We start from the raw sequence: 12,567 nt of genomic DNA on the forward strand, positions 1-12,567 counted from the left end.
GAAACTACCACAGTAAAGTATGTGTGTATGTTTTTAGTTTTACTTTTCCACCTTTGGCTTGCTTAGTTGGTGATATTTAATTAATATTCAGCAATATTATTGATCTCCTGCATTGACACCATTATATGAGAACTAAACTGAGCTGGACGATGACATCACGGTTTTCTCCAGAGCGGCTATTTAGATAAATGAACTAAATTAATAACTTTTTTACAACAAAAATGAGCAATCACTGAACTTACTTAAGCTGGACTATGACGCTATTTTTTCTATAAACAAACTTTGTTGCATTATTTTCCTGTTTTCTCTGTAAAGCGTCTTTGAAACACTCTGTATTGTAAAAAGCTCTAAATAAATAAAGGTGACTTGACTAGTGTATTATTGCAGTTATCAAACCCAAATGAGTCCAAAGCTCCGCCCACTGCCCCCGCTGATAGGCTGTCGCTCAGAGTCCTCACGTGTGTGGCCAATCAGCGGGAGGAGGGGCTGTGACTGACAGCTGTCACTCACAGGACTCCAGTCTGAGCGGATCTGCCACTCGCTGCAGATCTTCAGCTGGCAGGTGGCGCTGGTCTCGGGCCGCTCCGCGTCGCATCGGCTGGTGTGTGTGTTTAGCGTGCGATTAGCGTACACGTGACGACACAAGACCTGGCGATGCTGGAGACCCAAACCACAAGTCTTACTGCACTCCGACCACTCGCCGATGTCCCAGCTGAACACACACACACGCACACACACATCAGTCAGAATGATCTGTGAGAGCTCGTGTCATTACGTGACTGTAGTGACGTCTGAAGACAAAAGGACTATATTCACTATACAGGTGAAACTCGAAAAATTAGAATATTGTGCAGAAGTTATAATTTTGATGATTATGTCTTACAGCTTATGAAAACCCCAAATTCAAAATCTCCGAAAATTAGATTATTGCATGAAATCAATAAAAAAAAGGATTTTAAATACAGAAATGTCGGCCCTCTGAAAAGTATAATCATGCATATGTATATAGTTATATATACTAAATATATTAGTTTCCCCTTTTAATTTGAATTACTGAAATACATGAACTCTTGCACGATATTCAAATTTTTCGAGTTTCACCTGAATATCACCTCATGAGTCTTTTGGGGACATTATAAAACACTTAAAGACATTTACATAAATTCAGTATAAACCTTATCGATTATTCTATATAAAATCAGCCGACATTTAAATCTCTAAATGGAACAAAAACGACAATATTTAAATCTCTTAATGGAACAAAAACGACAACATTTAAATCTATATTCAAACAAAAACAACAATATTTAAATCTCTAAATGGAACAAAAACAAAATTTAAATCTCTTAATGGAACATAAACAACATTTAAATCTCTTAATGGAACAAAAACGACAACATTTAAATCTATAATCAAACAAAAACAACAATATTTCAATCTCTAAATGGAACAAAAACAATATTTAAATCTCTAAATGGAACAAAAACGACAACATTTAAATCTATAATAAAAAAAACAATAATATTTAAATCTCTAAATGGAACAGAAACAATATTAAAATCTCTAAATGGAACAAAAACGACAACATTTAAATCTATAATCAAACAAAAACCAACAATATTTAAATCTATAATCGAACAAAAACAACAATATTTAAATCTATAATCGAACAAAAACAACAATATTTAAATCTATAATCAAACAAAAACCAACAATATTTAAATCTAGGATAAAAAAAAAAAAAAAAAATTTATATATCTTAATGGAACTAAATCTCTTAATTGTCTTGATCTCTCAGTAGTTTTTGAGTCCTTGCTGCACTGATATTGTTGTATACAGCACTATAAATACAAAACACTGTATGTAGATCTAAATCCAGAGGAGCACGCGCATCCTGGTTACAGGTGTATATATGTATATATGTATACAGGTGTGTATCATCATCATATTGGCCAGCTCTGAAACGGTTGCCGCACTATAGACATCAGTATGACTCAATGCTGCATTTACACCACTGGGTGTCAGTATAAGCCAAAGACGACTGTCACACAACATCATTTACTGCACGGTTCTTCAAATCCGGCCCAGATAATCACTAGAACTTTGGGATCACTGGAACCCAACCTGGAGCTAAACTACACTTGAAGAAACACTCAAAGAAGAAGAAGAGACTCACAATGCAGGACAGGGATGTGTGTTGCACGGCTGCTCCTGCGCGCTGGGTTTGGTGTTGCTGTCACACAGCCCGATCGGCACGTGTGTGTGTGTGACCCGGTGAACGCAGACGAACACTGTGTACCTGCTACCTGCAGACCAGACACACATTCAGGTGTTGCACAAATCCAGCGTCAAAGGCATTACAAAACGAGCCCAGATTTTCTTCTTCAGGCCTTGTTCACACTAATACCTCTTTTTCTCTGTTTTGGCCTTCGGGGAGATGGCGTTTTTATTCATGGAAAATGCTTTTTGAAAACACTCTCCAAAGAGGATGAACTTGAAAACGCAGTTTTCGTGTTGTAGTGTGGACTGTCAAAACTGAGGAGTTTAAAAGCGATGACGTAAGTTTAGTCATGTGACGCATATTGTACCAATAAATATTCATGTTTATACCGGGTTTGTGCCTGTTATCACTGTAAAAAAAAAAAAAAAGCTTATACAACAACAAAAAAATCTTGGTACTAATTTCCCCTAGCTTTTTCTTGTTGACTCAACTTTTGTAAATAACAGTTATATGAGCTGAAAATAGGTTGTCTGTGACACACACACACACACACACACACACACACACACACACACACACACAAAAACATTTAGTTGAGTCAACTTGAGATTATTTGTTTTCTGGAGAGATGCAACTAATCTCTGACAAATCTTTTGTAGTCGAGCCAATTCAACATTTTTTGTCTGTTGGAAACAGAAGTTCTTAAGAATTAGCAGGTTTAGATGTTGATTTTTTTATTGAATCTCATTTGGTCACCATTTTGGTGATGAGCATTTCCTTGAGCTGGTCAGTTTGACGCTTTTTGTGTGAGTTTGTGGTCTTTGTAACAGTGTTTAGCAAAACACATAATCTGTTGCTATTTCATCGCATAAATATCCTTCATATTCCATTGCATTTTTTAATAAAATGTGCCGCATAATCAAGGATTTTTGCCCGCAACAATCACAAAAAAAATCCGCAATTTTCTGGAAGGAGTGTTTAGATTCACTGAAAGAAGTGTGTTTCTGACCTCTGCCACAGGAGGCGCTGCAGTCCGTGAAGCCGCTGAGCTTCCAGTTATACTCTCGGACTCGGTTTGGAGGCGGAGCTTCGGGGAGCTGATTATCCGGGATGAGGGGGGGGTACTTGACCCCTGACCCCTCGTGACCTTCGAGGGTCGACTGGCCGTTCGCATCAGAACCCGTCTGACCGTTCACAACATTTACTGAGGAGCAACACAAGACACAGTAAACCGAGTGCTGTAATACGGGAATAAAAGGCAATAGAGCAGCGTTCCCGGATCGCCTCACCGTCCAGTCGGCTCTCTTTAGGAGCATCCACAGTGTTCTCGGACGGCATGAGGAACTCGTAATGAACGCCTGGATTGGGTTGCTGGTAGATCATCTAAACAGAGACACACATCAGGGATGAGGAGAAACTACGCTTTATCCTTTATAGTTGATGTCAACTAAAGCGGCTTTCGCACCGGAAGAACCTGTTCACAGTTCCTAGAACTATATTGACGTGTTTGTTCGCACATTAATATTATTAATAAATGTAAAAATAAAATTTAATAAAATAAAAAAATATATTAATAATAATATTAACACAATAATAATAATAAATACCGACAACAGCAATAATAAAATAACAAATATAATTGATGAATTAATACATGTTATTTATACATTACATATTATTCATATATAAATATAATTAATACAACTAATAATTAATGCAATTTAATTAAATAAAAAATATTTTTTATAATAATAACACAACAATAACAACAATAATTCTTGAAAATAAAATTGAATTTTATTTTTGAAAATTTATATATTTAATAAATAATTAATAAAATGTACTTTATTAAATTAATTAAATAATAATAATATTAACATAATAATAATAAACATAATATTAATAATTCAGTATTATATTGCACTAACATAACATTGGGTTACAATAAAATAAGTTACAATAGCTAAATGAATATATATACACACATGTTTATACATAATTATATAAATAGTAAACATTATGTTAATAATTCATTATTATATTGCAATAACATAACATTGGGTTTCAGGAAGTCCAGATATCCGGTGTTGATGTGTCACTCACATAAACATCCAGGATCTCATTGGTCGGGCCCTCGGCCAGTAACGACTCTCCGCTTCTGCTGCTGATCTCATTGGGCCGCCGGTACATGAACATCGTTCCCACTCCCTCGTACATTCCTGGACGGTCGATGGCCCAGTTTCCATTAATAATGGATCGGCCAGACCGACTGAGCAGAGCTGCACACACACACACACACACACACACACACACACACACACACACACACACACACACACACACACACACACACACGCACACACACACACACACACACACACAGTAGCTGGTCACAGCAGCTAACAGTGCTTCTAACACACACTGACATGCAAATAAAACCCGAACCCCTCGCTGACAAACACATGTAAGTGAACTCAGCTGGTCACACACACACACACACACACACACACACACACACACACACACACACCCTGAGGCCATCGCCCGGCTCATCTTTGCTCTTGATGTGGGAAGTTTATTGAATCCTGTGGCTCATAAATCAGGAGAGGGAAAAACGGACACTGTGAAAAAAAGTCCACTGAGTTTGTCGAGTCTCCTTCATTTCTACAGTTGCTTTAACAATATAGAGTTTCACAGCAGCTTTACAGTGATAATAGGAGATTACAGTAACAGAGATTGTTTAGGCTTTACAGCAGATGTAGAATAGGGTTATTGTCCAGATAAAGTTAGTTATGATTGATTCACTTCCGTTGTAAAGATCATTAGTTATTAACTTATGGGCCGCTAACACAACACTATGTCAATATGTCATGTAATAAGCGCAGATAATGCTGACATCTGATCCTCAACCAGCAGCACAGACACATGAACATGTCCAGCTACTGGAAACCAGCAGATCTGAAGGGTGAATCACAGTGTGTGTGTGAAACCGCTGAGAAAGAACAACTCATTCTGTCGCTCTCTCTCAGCGTCAGGCTCACACTGTCGGGGACTTTAACGAACCGAGAGACTGAAATACACGATATATAGTTTTCCAGAGACTGAACTGGGCTGTAATTTACCAGATCTGATGTTTTTTACAAGCAGCCAGTTTAAAGTCTTCTAAAACAGCAGCTTCAGCCTGTAGTTATCACTATAGTTATAGTTACAGTTATAGATGCAGTAATATAGTTACTATACTTATTGCTATAGTTATCATAGTGGCTTTAATTACAGTTATTATATGTATTGTGATAGTTATCGCTATAGTTATCTTCATTATAGTTATCGTTATAGTGTACTCAGTAGCGGCATTCGCTATGTTTCTTTAAAACGGGTCTGAATCACAAAGTGTCGCACTTCTGTGTATACTGTAAATAAACTATAGTTATCATTATATTAATCACTATACTTATCGCTAGTTATTGCTATAGTTATTGTTATAGTTATCATTATAATTTTAGTTACAGTTATAAGTACAGTTGTCGCTATAGTTATTATAGTTAATGCGCCAATGCATTATAGTTTCAGTTATAGTTATCGTGATAGTTTTTGTTAAAGTTTCAGTTATAGTTATCGTTATAGTTTTTATAGTTTCAGTTATAGTTATCGTTATAGTTTTTATAGTTTCAGTTATAGTTATCATTATAGTTGTTATAGTTTCAGTTATAGTTATCGTTATAGTTTTTATAGTTTCAGTTATAGTTATCGTGATAGTTGTTATAGTTTCAGTTATAGTTATCATTATAGTTGTTATAGTTTCAGTTATAGTTATCGTTATAGTTGTTATAGTTTCAGTTATAGTTATCGTGATAGTTGTTATAGTTTCAGTTATAGTTATCATTATAGTTGTTATAGTTTCAGTTATAGTTATCGTGATAGTTGTTATAGTTTCAGTTATAGTTATCATTATAGTTGGTATAGTTTCAGTTATAGTTATCGTTATAGTTTTTATAGTTTCAGTTATAGTTATCATTATAGTTGTTATAGTTTCAGTTATAGTTATCGTTATAGTTTTTATAGTTTCAGTTATAGTTATCGTGATAGTTGTTATAGTTTCAGTTATAGTTATCATTATAGTTGTTATAGTTTCAGTTATAGTTATCGTTATAGTTGTTATAGTTTCAGTTATAGTTATCATTATAGTTGTTATAGTTTCAGTTATAGTTATCATTATAGTTGTTATAGTTTCAGTTATAGTTATCGTTATAGTTGTTATAGTTTCAGTTATAGTTATCATTATAGTTGTTATAGTTTCAGTTATAGTTATCATTATAGTTTTTATAGTTTCAGTTATAGTTATCGTGATAGTTGTTATAGTTTCAGTTATAGTTATCATTATAGTTGTTATAGTTTCAGTTATAGTTATCGTTATAGTTGTTATAGTTTCAGTTATAGTTATCATTATAGTTGTTATAGTTTCAGTTATAGTTATCATTATAGTTGTTATAGTTTCAGTTATAGTTATCGTTATAGTTTTTATAGTTTCAGTTATAGTTATCGTTATAGTTGTTATAGTTTCAGTTATAGTTATCATTATAGTTGTTATAGTTTCAGTTATAGTTATCGTTATAGTTGTTATAGTTTCAGTTATAGTTATCGTGATAGTTGTTATAGTTTCAGTTATAGTTATCATTATAGTTGTTATAGTTTCAGTTATAGTTATCGTGATAGTTGTTATAGTTTCAGTTATAGTTATCGTTATAGTTTTTATAGTTTCAGTTATAGTTATCGTGATAGTTGTTATAGTTTCAGTTATAGTTATCATTATAGTTGTTATAGTTTCAGTTATAGTTATCGTTATAGTTGTTATAGTTTCAGTTATAGTTATCGTGATAGTTGTTATAGTTTCAGTTATAGTTATCATTATAGTTGTTATAGTTTCAGTTATAGTTATCGTTATAGTTGTTATAGTTTCAGTTATAGTTATCGTGATAGTTTTTGTTATAGTTTCAGTTATAGTTATCGTTATAGTTGTTATAGTTTCAGTTATAGTTATCGTTATAGTTTTTGTTATAGTTTCAGTTATAGTTATCGTTATAGTTGTTATAGTTTCAGTTATAGTTATCGTTATAGTTGTTATAGTTTCAGTTATAGTTATCGTTATAGTTGTTATAGTTTCAGTTATAGTTATCGTTATAGTTGTTATAGTTTCAGTTATAGTTATCGTGATAGTTGTTATAGTTTCAGTTATAGTTATCGTTATAGTTGTTATAGTTTCAGTTATAGTTATCATTATAGTTGTTATAGTTTCAGTTATAGTTATCGTTATAGTTGTTATAGTTTCAGTTATAGTTATCGTTATAGTTGTTATAGTTTCAGTTATAGTTATCGTGATAGTTGTTATAGTTTCAGTTATAGTTATCGTTATAGTTGTTATAGTTTCAGTTATAGTTATCGTTATAGTTGTTATAGTTTCAGTTATAGTTAGGGTTATAGTTGTTATAGTTTCAGTTATAGTTATCGTGATAGTTGTTATAGTTTCAGTTATAGTTATCGTGATAGTTTTTGTTATAGTTTCAGTTATAGTTATCGTGATAGATTTTGTTATAGTTTCAGTTATAGTTATCGTTATAGTTGTTATAGTTTCAGTTATAGTTATCGTGATAGTTGTTATAGTTTCAGTTATAGTTATCGTTATAGTTGTTATAGTTTCAGTTATAGTTATCGTTATAGTTGTTATAGTTTCAGTTATAGTTATCGTTATAGTTTTTATAGTTTCAGTTATAGTTATCGTGATAGTTGTTATAGTTTCAGTTATAGTTATCATTATAGTTGTTATAGTTTCAGTTATAGTTATCGTTATAGTTTTTGTTATAGTTTCAGTTATAGTTATCGTTATAGTTGTTATAGTTTCAGTTATAGTTATCGTTATAGTTGTTATAGTTTCAGTTATAGTTATCGTGATAGTTTTTGTTATAGTTTCAGTTATAGTTATCGTTATAGTTGTTATAGTTTCAGTTAAAGTTATCGTTATAGTTGTTATAGTTTCAGTTATAGTTATCGTGATAGTTTTTGTTATAGTTTCAGTTATAGTTATCGTTATAGTTGTTATAGTTTCAGTTATAGTTATCGTTATAGTTGTTATAGTTTCAGTTATAGTTATCGTGATAGTTGTTATAGTTTCAGTTATAGTTATCGTTATAGTTGTTATAGTTTCAGTTATAGTTATCATTATAGTTGTTATAGTTTCAGTTATAGTTATCGTTATAGTTGTTATAGTTTCAGTTATAGTTATCGTGATAGTTGTTATAGTTTCAGTTATAGTTATCGTTATAGTTGTTATAGTTTCAGTTATAGTTATCGTGATAGTTGTTATAGTTTCAGTTATAGTTATCGTTATAGTTGTTTTAGTTTCAGTTATAGTTATCGTTATAGTTGTTATAGTTTCAGTTATAGTTATCGTGATAGTTTTTGTTATAGTTTCAGTTATAGTTATCGTTATAGTTGTTAGTTATCGTGATAGTTGTTATAATTTCAGTTATAGTTATCATTATAGTTGTTATAGTTTCAGTTATAGTTATCGTTATAGTTGTTATAGTTTCAGTTAAAGTTATCGTTATAGTTGTTATAGTTTCAGTTATAGTTATCGTGATAGTTTTTGTTATAGTTTCAGTTATAGTTATCGTTATAGTTGTTATAGTTTCAGTTATAGTTATCGTTATAGTTGTTATAGTTTCAGTTATAGTTATCGTGATAGTTGTTATAGTTTCAGTTATAGTTATCGTTATAGTTGTTATAGTTTCAGTTATAGTTATCATTATAGTTGTTATAGTTTCAGTTATAGTTATCGTTATAGTTGTTATAGTTTCAGTTATAGTTATCGTGATAGTTGTTATAGTTTCAGTTATAGTTATCGTTATAGTTGTTATAGTTTCAGTTATAGTTATTGTGATAGTTGTTATAGTTTCAGTTATAGTTATCGTTATAGTTGTTTTAGTTTCAGTTATAGTTATCGTTATAGTTGTTATAGTTTCAGTTATAGTTATCGTGATAGTTTTTGTTATAGTTTCAGTTATAGTTATCGTTATAGTTGTTATAGTTTCAGTTATAGTTATCGTTATAGTTGTTATAGTTTCAGTTATAGTTATCGTGATAGTTTTTGTTATAGTTTCAGTTATAGTTATCGTTATAGTTGTTATAGTTTCAGTTATAGTTATCGTTATAGTTGTTATAGTTTCAGTTATAGTTATCGTGATAGATTTTGTTATAGTTTCAGTTATAGTTATCGTTATAGTTGTTATAGTTTCAGTTATAGTTATCGTTATAGTTGTTATAGTTTCAGTTATAGTTATCGTGATAGTTTTTGTTATAGTTTCAGTTATAGTTATCGTTATAGTTGTTATAGTTTCAGTTATAGTTATCGTTATAGTTGTTATAGTTTCAGTTATAGTTATCGTTATAGTTGTTATAGTTTCAGTTATAGTTATCGTGATAGTTTTTGTTATAGTTTCAGTTATAGTTATCGTTATAGTTGTTAGTTATCGTGATAGTTGTTATAGTTTCAGTTATAGTTATCATTATAGTTGTTATAGTTTCAGTTATAGTTATCGTGATAGTTGTTATAGTTTCAGTTATAGTTATCGTTATAGTTGTTATAGTTTCAGTTATAGTTATCGTGATAGATTTTGTTATAGTTTCAGTTATAGTTATCGTGATAGTTGTTATAGTTTCAGTTATAGTTATCGTTATAGTTGTTATAGTTTCAGTTATAGTTATCGTGATAGTTTTTGTTATAGTTTCAGTTATAGTTATCGTTATAGTTGTTATAGTTTCAGTTATAGTTATCGTGATAGTTGTTATAGTTTCAGTTATAGTTATAGTGATAGTTGTTAGTTATCGTGATAGTTGTTATAGTTTCAGTTATAGTTATCGTTATAGTTGTTATAGTTTCAGTTATAGTTATCGTTATAGTTTTAGTTACTGTTATCAGTATAGTTGTTATAGTTATCGTTATAGTAATCGCTAGTTTTCGTTTTTGAGTTTTTATTATTTTTCGTTATAATTTTAGTTGTACTTACTTTTAGTTTTAGTTACGTATCAGTATATTTTTTTGTTAACGGTATCATAGTTATCGTTATAGTTATTGTTATAGTTATCATAATTGCTATAGTTTTCGTTATAGCTTTCATTATAGTTTTTAATAGTTGTAGTTATTGTTATAGTTTTAGTAATAGTTATCAGTATATTTTTTCGTTAAAGTAATAGTTATCGCTATAGTTATTATATTTATCGTAATTGCAATAGTTTTTGTTATAGGTTTAGATACAGTTATCGTTATAGTTATTAGTATAGTTATTATAGTAATCGCTATAGTTTTATTTATAGTTATCCTTATAGTTTTCGGTACAGTTTAAGTTATCGCTATAGTTTCCGTTATAGTTATCATTATAGTTTTAGTTACCGTTATAGCTTTCGTTATTGTTATTATAGTTTTCGTTATAGTCATTATAGTTATCGTTCTTGCAGTGAATGGACCTGTACTCACCCAGATAGTTCCTGCTCTTTACCATCTCCGTGACGTTTATTTTGGTGGCTCCCGGTGGAATCTCCACGATCTTGTGATAGCCCACTTTGGCCAGGCTGTGTTGAAACAGGCCCGAGACAAGCTTACATGCGCTGTTATCCCCTCCACACACGCCACATTTATCAGGAACCTTCCCAGAACCCAACAGGTCGTCGCAGCCGGCGCTCTGACAAAGAAACATAAAAGAAATCAATGACCTCTAATAGTAGTAGTTCTAGGCACTAGACACCAGGGTTGTTCCCCGAGAACTAACGGTTCCTTAGGAACGTTTTCTGGTTGCATTCGCAGCGCCAGTAGGAACTTTTAAGTGCCCTGCTAAAAATTTCCAGTCCAAATATCTAAAAATTCTTAAATCAAGAAGCATTTACTAGATGAGTAATTTGACATAAACTGTTTTCCAGGGAAATTAATTAAAATTAAGTGAGTTTTTGCTTAAAACAAGCAAAATTATCTACCAATGGGGTCAGAAAATCTTAAAATCTTAATTCAAACAGAAATAAGATTATTTTTCGACCCCATTGGCAGAAAATTTTGCTTGTTTTAAGCAAAAACTCACTTAATATTGATTAATTTCCCCAGAAAACAAGACTTAATATCTTATGTCATTTTACTACTTTAGTAAATGTATCTTGATTTAAGAAATGTTTGATATTTGGACTGGAAACAAGACAAAAATACTGAGTAAGAAAAGCAGTGTGACGTAAGCCGCGCTTGTTGTTGTGACTTTTATTTTGACAGCGCTGAGAACGACTGAGCCTGAACACACAGCGCTCGCATTTTCTCCGTGTCGATTAGTTTACGATCTGTCTATCAGTCCTGTCGAATACGTTATTAGATAGAACTATTATAAAAGAAAGTAGACGGTAATGAAAAGGTATTAGCGTATGTCCAGTGTTGCTGAGCAGAAACACATTATCATGTTTCTCTCGGTCCCTCAAAGTGGTGTTGGATTTTCTCCTCAGCGTAAAGGTTGAGAACTTCATCTATTACTGTTTTACATGTTCGTAGAGTTAGTTTGTGAAGTAAATATGTCGGCTATGATCAGTGTGTTTACACAGCTATTTTAAAAATGGCGGGTGCTGGTGTTTCGCGTGCATTCGGCCAATCAGCGAACACTAACGTCACTGTAGTTCCTATAGCTGGGTTAGACCGACTCTGAAGGAGGAGTAAATTAGTTCTTGCAACTGAAGTCGTTCCTAGTTCCTGCGGTGCGAACACACACGCCAACATCCACCAATAGGAACTATGAACAGAACAAAGCCCCTAAATAAACTCGCACACATGAACTCTGCTACACTGAGGTCAGTAGTGTTTGTGCGTGTGCGTGTGTGTGTGTGTGTGTGTGTGTGTAAGACCTGCAGTGATGAAGATGTAATCACGTGATCAGTTAGTTTGGCTAATGGTTTAGACAGCTCAATCTCTTCTGAACACTGTATGTCAGTTTTCATGATGGGAAACGAACATTAATCAGACATCAGCGCTGGAGACGGGAATATATTTATCTTTTCAGCACTCCATAAACCCAGGGTTTAGTGAACAGGTGCAGAAAGAATGGAGTGAAAAGACAAGAGAGAAACGAGTGAGGGAAAGGGAGCCGGTGACCCTACATTTACATTGAATCATTTGGCAGACGCTTTTATCCAAAGCGACATACAAATGAGGAGAACAATAGAAGCAGTGAAACTAACAGTGTAAGTGCTATGACCCTTCACAGTTTAGTCTGACGCAGTACATGTAATTATTATTATTATTATTTTTAGATAGATATAGAAGATGCGTG

At 32.3% G+C, this 12,567-nt stretch overlaps 1 protein-coding gene across 1 annotated transcript in view; it reads right to left on the reverse strand.

Annotated features, from left to right (window-relative positions):
• thsd4 (thrombospondin type 1 domain containing 4) overlaps positions 1-12,567 on the reverse strand; it is a 75,436-nt gene that overhangs the window by 11,502 nt on the left and 51,367 nt on the right. The window contains exons 8-13 of the mRNA XM_077194653.1: positions 10,749-10,953; positions 4,325-4,500; positions 3,511-3,604; positions 3,231-3,425; positions 2,177-2,306; positions 511-712 (exon numbers count right to left, since the gene is read on the reverse strand). Of these exons, the coding sequence (XP_077050768.1) occupies positions 511-712; positions 2,177-2,306; positions 3,231-3,425; positions 3,511-3,604; positions 4,325-4,500; positions 10,749-10,953 (1,002 nt within the window). The remainder of the gene's footprint in view (positions 1-510; positions 713-2,176; positions 2,307-3,230; positions 3,426-3,510; positions 3,605-4,324; positions 4,501-10,748; positions 10,954-12,567) is intronic.

Source organism: Siphateles boraxobius, unplaced genomic scaffold (assembly GCF_051911475.1).
Source record: "Siphateles boraxobius isolate OS27281-9 unplaced genomic scaffold, OSU_SipBor_1 32, whole genome shotgun sequence".
NCBI lineage: Eukaryota > Metazoa > Chordata > Actinopteri > Cypriniformes > Leuciscidae > Siphateles > Siphateles boraxobius.